This window comes from Haliotis cracherodii, unplaced genomic scaffold, assembly GCF_022045235.1.
Source record: "Haliotis cracherodii isolate W230 unplaced genomic scaffold, xgHalCrac1.p SCAF_2, whole genome shotgun sequence".
Classification (NCBI taxonomy): domain Eukaryota; kingdom Metazoa; phylum Mollusca; class Gastropoda; order Lepetellida; family Haliotidae; genus Haliotis; species Haliotis cracherodii.
The window spans coordinates 16072230-16080648 of NW_027266275.1; the positions used below are offsets into that span (position 1 = coordinate 16072230).

At 44.7% G+C, this 8419-nt stretch overlaps 1 protein-coding gene across 1 annotated transcript; it reads right to left on the minus strand.

Annotated features, from left to right (window-relative positions):
• Positions 1 to 3306: 3306 nt before the first annotated feature.
• Positions 3307 to 5838, minus strand: LOC139467472 (balbiani ring protein 3-like). The gene is made up of 2 exons (XM_071249018.1): positions 4802 to 5838; positions 3307 to 3868 (listed from the first exon to the last, which is right to left on the minus strand). The coding sequence occupies exons 1-2, from the start codon at positions 5836 to 5838 to the stop codon at positions 3307 to 3309; spliced, it is 1599 nt and encodes a 532-aa protein (XP_071105119.1).
• Between the last annotated feature and the right edge of the window lie 2581 nt (positions 5839 to 8419).

The following is an 8419-nucleotide window of genomic DNA, read 5'->3' on the forward strand; positions in this document are numbered from 1 at the left end:
TAACCGTCGACCTGGACAATTAATTTTGGATTTTTTAATAGTTTTCGGAAAGTAAAGTACGTTTGCACTTTTTCACGTACATTATGTGTCTTTCCGAAACACCACAAGGTTTCCGAGCGTATATATTGCCACACGAAAACACCGATTACAATGGCGCAGCTGTCAAACTCCGCACACCACGATATCTCAGTAATCCCCACAGTGCCATCAACAACTGCGGATTACTTGCGAGCGCTCTGGCCACGGCTGAAGATCGTAAGTCAGGAAGTCGCCGCTGATCAACCGAGATTAACGCCAAAGCTTGAGTCTGAGACGGAATCAACTGATTGTTGGAAGGTGGTGACTCGCGTGGCCAGGGGTTGCCCATTACGGGTCAAGCCATGATGGGAAAGGTTAAACACATCTCTTCTCTACTGCCCCCCATCTCGAACCCTCTCTACTTGAGGGCTTTTGACGAAAAGACTCTATGCAGATTATTACAACGCCACGCTAGGCGACGGGTTTAAGTTGTGAATTCATATTTTCAAAAGTGGCGTTATTGATCCGATTTGGAAAATTTATCGAACCCGCTACGATTTATCTGCTTCGTGATAATCAGGGGCCACTTCACCGGACACCGCTGTCTGAGGTCAAGTGCCAGTGCACCTCTTGGATGGTCGTTGACAGCATCCTGGTCTTACGCTTATCAGAGGAATATTATCAAGATTATCAGTCAAGGACTGCACTCTTATGATGTCTTTTACTCCTGAAAAAGAAATCATTATTTTCGTTTGTGGCACCTGTAATAATGCTCTTAATTTGTGACCTTCGATCCATACTTTGATTGTTTTTAAAATTTTAAAAACTGGCACCATCAATATAAACATCCAACTTCCGGTCTCGTTGCCATATATATTTCTATTATGTTTTTCTATTGCTATTTTTATACATTGACAGATACACCTATCCTTTCCACCAAGCAGGTGCAAGGTCGGGTCTGCAAGAGGTGATTGATATAATTATTTGAGCTCAATTTTAATCTAAATCAAAGTCAAAACACAACAATGCTCCGTGCAGAAAATGTTCCAAGTCCACGGCACGTGTTTTTGTAGAAAATTGAAAAACACGTGCCACTTGGGCAGCCGAAACTACACGTGCAATAGATGTATATACATGATACGGACGGCATGTCCGACACTCACACTGATAAAAAACCCCACATCGTCTGACACCTGAACAACGCGTGCGGTCCCTAAGTATGATACAGATAGGAACTACCCATTCCCACATTGCTCGAACGTTTGGTTTCTCCCGTGTTGCTGTATCTAACCTGAAGCAACGTTACAGACAGACCGTGCAGACATCAGACAGGCCAAGAACAGGCAGACCCAAGGTAACTACGCCCAATGATGACCGGTACTTGCGTACTTTGCATCTCCTGAATCGATTCCTGACAGTGACGACATCAGCAATGAATGCCTTAGGGCATATGGTTAGTCGCCAGACAGTGGCCAGGCGACACAGAGCTCAAGGAACTAGGGTTCACAGACCTTACAGAGGACAGTTATTGACAGCGCAACATCGTTGTCAGCGATTGAGGTGGGCCCGGACTGTCGGTGACTAGCAGAGGGTCATCTTCACTGATGAAAGCCGGTTCTGTCTGTTCAGAAGTGATGGAAGAGAGCGTGTTTACCTCCGATGTCTTGAACCAGGGGTTGGTCATACACGCTATTAATGTGTCGCGTCATTGAATTTGAGAGAGTTTAGATGTATGTGCCTTTTGTCCATTACGTTGTTTTTGCTACCCCATCTCCTTTCGGGCATCTCTCATCCCAAAATCGGATGCTGTATGTCTGTCATTTTCTGTGTTTATTTCGTTGATTTTTTAAATCTGTTCAACACCTTTTTCTTTCATGCATCTACCTTTTGTGGTTAAAGTGGTATAATTTCTTTTGGACGTCAGTTTATTTCAATTTAAAAAAAATTGATAACGGTTGGTGAAAAGGGATAACCCACGTGAGTGAGTGAGAGAGTGAGTGAGATGTCACATACCACACCTGGCACCCCAATCAACATGGATTGGTCAAGTAGGCGATTGCGAAGAAACGTGGGTTGAGTGAGTGGGTGAGCTAAATGACGGCGTGTATGCTGATGTTGAGGTGGGTGGGGTGGTGGGGTGTTTTTGTGTGTACCCCATGTGTCATGACACCCCTGTAAGAAAATAGAGAAGAGATGGCTTGTCGAAACATGAGATTTACCTGTTGTCGTAATGGACCAGTCCTAATAGATTTAATAGACTTAAATCTATATATTTAAGATCAAAGAAACTAAGACGTTTGTAGTAAATGGGTAAAATAAATTTTTTGCATGATACAACAGGATATTGTTTATTTTCTACCCGTTTAGATTTAAGCAATGAAGCATTTGAACATGACAACAACTTATATGACCAGTTTCCCACCCCAGATTCCTACGAGAATATTGAGTTTTCTCAATTTACACGTTTTTACTAAATTGTGCATATGTTGTCATATATATCTGAATTTGTCACAAACATGGCAGGTTTCCAGGAAGTTGACTTTATTACAACGCAGAGAAGCACGCTGCACTTTCAACATACACCCCAACAGCAAGAACAAGCGTGGGTGATTCTCACAAATGTGGCAATATTGACACATGCTTTCATCATAATTTGAGTTAATAAATTCATGGTCATGAATATTTTTTTGTAACCTACGTTAATTAACCTATATAAAAATATTCTGCTACGAAGTGTCACGATATTGATTTATAAACAATGTAAAGAGAATGAGAAATAAACATCAAATGTCATTACCACAAACATCTCAGTTAATCAATCACAGAATTAGTTCTGCTGTAAGTTGCAGTCTAGTTATTTCAAGTTTGCTAATAAAGACCTTGATTTTATATTCTCAGTACCAAAGGGCACACCAAAGTGAAAACCGTACACATGTTATAATGCAGATTAACAGAAGTGTTTTGTTATATACAACATAAATTTTAAGTGTTTAAGGCAAAATAATCGTTGAACTTATAACATCCAAAAGGAAAAGCAGAACCAACATGAAAGAAATGTGGCTTCAATGCTTTGATATATCCTTTTCATAGTGTTGAAACATTTGGAAACAGTGTTGGAAATATTTTGTTCAAAAAGAAAATAAAGCATGCTTTAGTCAGCGACAATTATTATAAGTCAAATTCTCATGAGGTGTCTGACAACTGGGGCATGATCGGGAGTGATCCATTTTACCACGTGGGTAACATGTATTGGATAGTGGAAGAACTCAACATTTGGCATTTGTAATTTCATGGTATCTGAAAAATGGGGTGAGACCGCCCCACCACCTCGACAGAACACATGCACTCGTTCTCATTGACCACGACAGGACACATGCACTTGTTCTCATTGACCACGACAGGACACATGCACTTGTTCTCATTGACCACGACAGGACACATGCACTTGTTCTCACTGACCACTACAGGACACATGCACGTGTTCTCACTGACCACGACAAGACACATGCACGTGTTCTCATTGACCACGACAGGACACATGCACTCGTTCTCATTGACCACGACAGGACACATGCACGTGTTCTCATTGACCACTACAGGACACATGCACTCGTTCTCACTGACCACGACAGGACACATGCACGTGTTCTCATTGACCACGACAGGACACATGCAGTCGTTCTCATTGACCACGACAGGACACATGCACGTGTTCTCATTGACCACGACAGGACACATGCAGTCGTTCTCATTGACCACGACAGGACACATGCACGTGTTCTCATTGACCACGATAGGACACATGCACTCGTTCTCATTGACCACGACAGGACACATGCACGTGTTCTCACTGACCACGACAGGACACATGCACGTGTTCTCATTGACCACGACAGGACACATGCACAGTTCTCACTGACCACGACAGGACACATGCACGTGTTCTCACTGACCACGACAGGACACATGCACTTGTTCTCACTGACCACGATAGGACACATGCACTTGTTCTCACTGACCACGACAGGACACATGCACGTGTTCTCACTGACCACGACAGGACACATGCACTCGTTCTCACTGACCACGATAGGACACATGCACGATGCACAGTTCTCACTGACCACGACAGGACACATGCACTTGTTCTCATTGACCACGACAGGACACATGCACTTGTTCTCACTGACCACGACAGGACACATGCACTTGTTCTCATTGACCACGATAGGACACATGCACTTGTTCTCACTGACCACGACAGGACACATGCACGTGTTCTCACTGACCACGACAGGACACATGCACTTGTTCTCACTGACCACGACAGGACACATGCACGTGTTCTCACTGACCACGACAGGACACATGCACTTGTTCTCACTGACCACGACAGGACACATGCACTTGTTCTCACTGACCACGACAGGACACATGCACGTGTTCTCATTGACCACGACAGGACACATGCACAGTTCTCACTGACCACGACAAGACACATGCACGTGTTCTCATTGACCACGACAGGACACATGCACTTGTTCTCACTGACCACGACAGGACACATGCACTTGTTCTCATTGACCACGATAGGACACATGCACTTGTTCTCACTGACCACGACAGGACACATGCACGTGTTCTCACTGACCACGACAGGACACATGCACTTGTTCTCACTGACCACGACAGGACACATGCACGTGTTCTCACTGACCACGACAGGACACATGCACTTGTTCTCACTGACCACGACAGGACACATGCACTTGTTCTCACTGACCACAACAGGACACATGCACGTGTTCTCATTGACCACGACAGGACACATGCACAGTTCTCACTGACCACGACAAGACACATGCACGTGTTCTCATTGACCACGACAGGACACATGCACTTGTTCTCACTGACCACGACAGGACACATGCACTTGTTCTCACTGACCACGACAGGACACATGCACTCGTTCTCACTGACCACGACAGGACACATGCACTTGTTCTCACTGACCATGACAGGACACATGCACGTGTTCTCACTGACCACGATAGGACACATGCGCTTGTTCTCTCTGACCACGACAAGACACATGCACTTGTTCTCACTGACCACGACAGGACACATGCACGTGTTCTCACTGACCACGACAAGACACATGCACGTGTTCTCTCTGACCACGACAGGACACATGCACTCTTTCTCACTGACCACGACAAGACACATGCACTTGTTCTCATTGACCACGACAGGACACATGCACGTGTTCTCACTGACCACGACAAGACACATGCACTTGTTCTCATTGACCACGATAGGACACATGCACTTGTTCTCACTGACCACGACAGGACACATGCACGTGTTCTCACTGACCACGACAAGACACATGCACTTGTTCTCATTGACCACGACAAGACACATGCACTTGTTCTCATTGACCACGACAGGACACATGCACGTGTTCTCACTGACCACGACAAGACACATGCACTTGTTCTCATTGACCACGACAGGACACATGCACGTGTTCTCACTGACCACGACAAGACACATGCACTTGTTCTCATTGACCACGACAGGACACATGCACTTGTTCTCATTGACCACGACAGGACACATGCACGTGTTCTCACTGACCACGACAGGACACATGCACGTGTTCTCACTGACCACGACAGGACACATGCACTTGTTCTCATTGACCACGACAGGACACATGCACTTGTTCTCATTGACCACGATAGGACACATGCACTCGTTCTCATTGATCATGACAGGACACATGCACGTGTTCTCATTGACCACGACAGGACACATGCACAGTTCTCACTGACCACGACAAGACACATGCACGTGTTCTCATTGACCACGATAGGACACATGCACTCGTTCTCATTGATCATGATAAACAAATGTGCACATTATACTGAAGGTAGTGACCATCAATAACACCATTATATTATCATTATCACAAAAGCCTGACCTTTGCACACGCTTGGCAAATACTAAAAGCAAAAGAGATTTAGTTTTATCATAGTGCAGCCGGTGCTATAACCATTCTATTAAGACAGTTAATTGGGCATTCGGTATTGGGCAGCTGACAACGCAATGAAGATGTCTTCAACGAAGGGAGCGAAAACTGATTTTAAATTTTTCAATCAGCGCTCGAAACGTTGTTATTTTGGTGGCGGGTGTTTTGTTATATTAATACATAGCTGTGTTAAGGGTTTAAGGGTTCACTGAAGACATTTCGATTATTCGTGGTTGCTGTCAGCCTTTTCTAACAGCAATACTTGATGGAAGTCACCGCCGTCTCGGTGCCTCCCCACAACAAGTATGGATATCGTTATCAGTATTAATATCAGTCGTGCGTGAAAGCAGTGCATGAATCAACTTGTCTTTAACATATCAGATAAAAAAGCTATATTTCCAAATGTCACCCACCCTCGCTGAGCGCCAATTTAGATCACGTGTCCCACGAATCACCCGGATGTGCCTGAGAGCACGGCATATCCTGTCCAATCTAGGTCATTGTTCTGCAGCGCGTGCGACGAGATCGATACGAGAGGCTACGAGATGTCCTAGTGGCAGTCTCACAGAAGCCAAGAACGGTGCCCCCGCCTGGGCATGCTACTCAGTCTACGACATCGCCGAAGGGCCATGAGAGCCGAGGGTCTTCACCAGCGTGCAAACCACAACACGTTTCTCGTTGACCGAAGGGATGGTAATTCTATGGACCTATGCCATTCTCAAGGCACTAGAACCAGAGACCCCAGTGCACTAGATATCATCTCCTGTTTTCAATGAATGGCTGTGATGCAATTAAAGTATTAGGGTTTAGGAATTTCTTTTGCTTGCATTTGCTGTGGGGGATGAAAAGACCGTCATTCGTTTCTACAACAACGTGGTGTTTTACAAAGCCTGTGCAGAAGATTCAAAGGGGGTGGGGTCAGGGGTGCTCACCCTCATCCTATGTGAGGGAGTGAATGAGTTTAACGCCACTTTCAACAGTATTTCTGTTTTATCACGGTGTGTCCACTTGATGTGGAAAAAAAGACCCCAAGTGGTGCATGTCTCAGACGTATGTCAATTTGTAATCAGAAAAAGAGCCCCTCGTTCCCAAATAGCTGTATTCGCGATTGTGTGTTTGCTGGACATATTTCCTTGGTTGTGTTTCTACCTTTATTTTATAGGTGTAACTACGCGCCTAAAACGGATACATGAATGTTTGTTTGTTTGTAGTTTAACGTCGCACTCAGTTATATGGCAGCTATATGACATCAGCGTGTAAATAATCGAGTCACGACCACACAACTGGATGATTGGCGTCATGAGCATCGATCTATCATTTTAAAGTGATTAAGTCATGTCTTTCTATGTTAGGCTCAGAACATATAGGTCACCCTCGTAAATTACTATAGAGACAAATGTAACGACGTAGCGGCCTACTGCTCAAAACAGGAACGACAAACATGGCAAAAACATTTAATTAATTATGATCGTTTATCATAAATATTACTAAGCCAGCATAACCATTTATATTGAATCTATATGGTCTTGTCTTTGTCATCGGGATATAATGACATTTAGATGTCGCTTAGCGAAGACGAGAGAGGACCCAGGCTATAGAATAACGAACGAAGGAACCCATGTCCCCCGGAGAGTAGTTAAGAGTTGTTCATCCATTACCTCCACAGACTTCATGACAAGAGGGATGACTTCAACTTTCTAATGCCACTGTCCCGTTATGCTGGTTGGTTGGTTGGTTGTTTTACGCCGCACTCAGCAATATTACAGCTATGTGACAGCGGTCTGTAAATAATCGAGTCTGGACCAGACAATCCAGTGATTCATATCATGAGCATCTATCCACGCAATTGGGATCGATGACATGCATCAACCAAGTCAGCGAGCCTGTCCACCCGATCCCGTTAGTCGCCTTTTACGACAAGCATAGTCGCCTTCTACGGCAAGCATGGGTTGCTGAAGACCTATTCTACCCCGGACCTTCACGGGTCCCCGTTATGCCCAGCAACATTCCAGCAGCTCCAGCCTTTGGTGTCTACATTTCTACTTTTGAGGTTCAGTTGAGCATGCTCTTTCTACCAAGATTTCAAAGAGCGTCATACGACTCTTGCTCAGAAGTTGTTTAAGGTAATAATTCAAAAAGTTTTATGGTAGACATGTGGAGGACATTTCCAAATGTGACGCGTCAGTGACATAACGGACGTCCGATGTGCAATTCCCAATTTTGACTTGTACCATATACCTTTGCATTTTGACTTGCCTTTGCATGTGTTTGTGATGGGTGCCACCGATGGGAGAAGACACGCCGACCTTTTCGCGAACAGCTAGTATCATCACAATTTGAAGATGACTCATAAACACATGCTGATGA

What these genes read in the sequence shown, in the direction of transcription:
- LOC139467472 (XM_071249018.1), bottom strand. Translation starts at nt 5,838, where the DNA reads ATGTGTCCTGTCGTGGTCAATGAGAACACGTGCATGTGTCCTGTCATG. An exon ending in CGTGCATGTGTCCTGTTGTG is followed by an intron (nt 3,869 to 4,801) that starts GTCAGTGAGAAC and finishes TGTCGTGGTCAG; the next exon opens with TGAGAACACGTGCATGTGTC.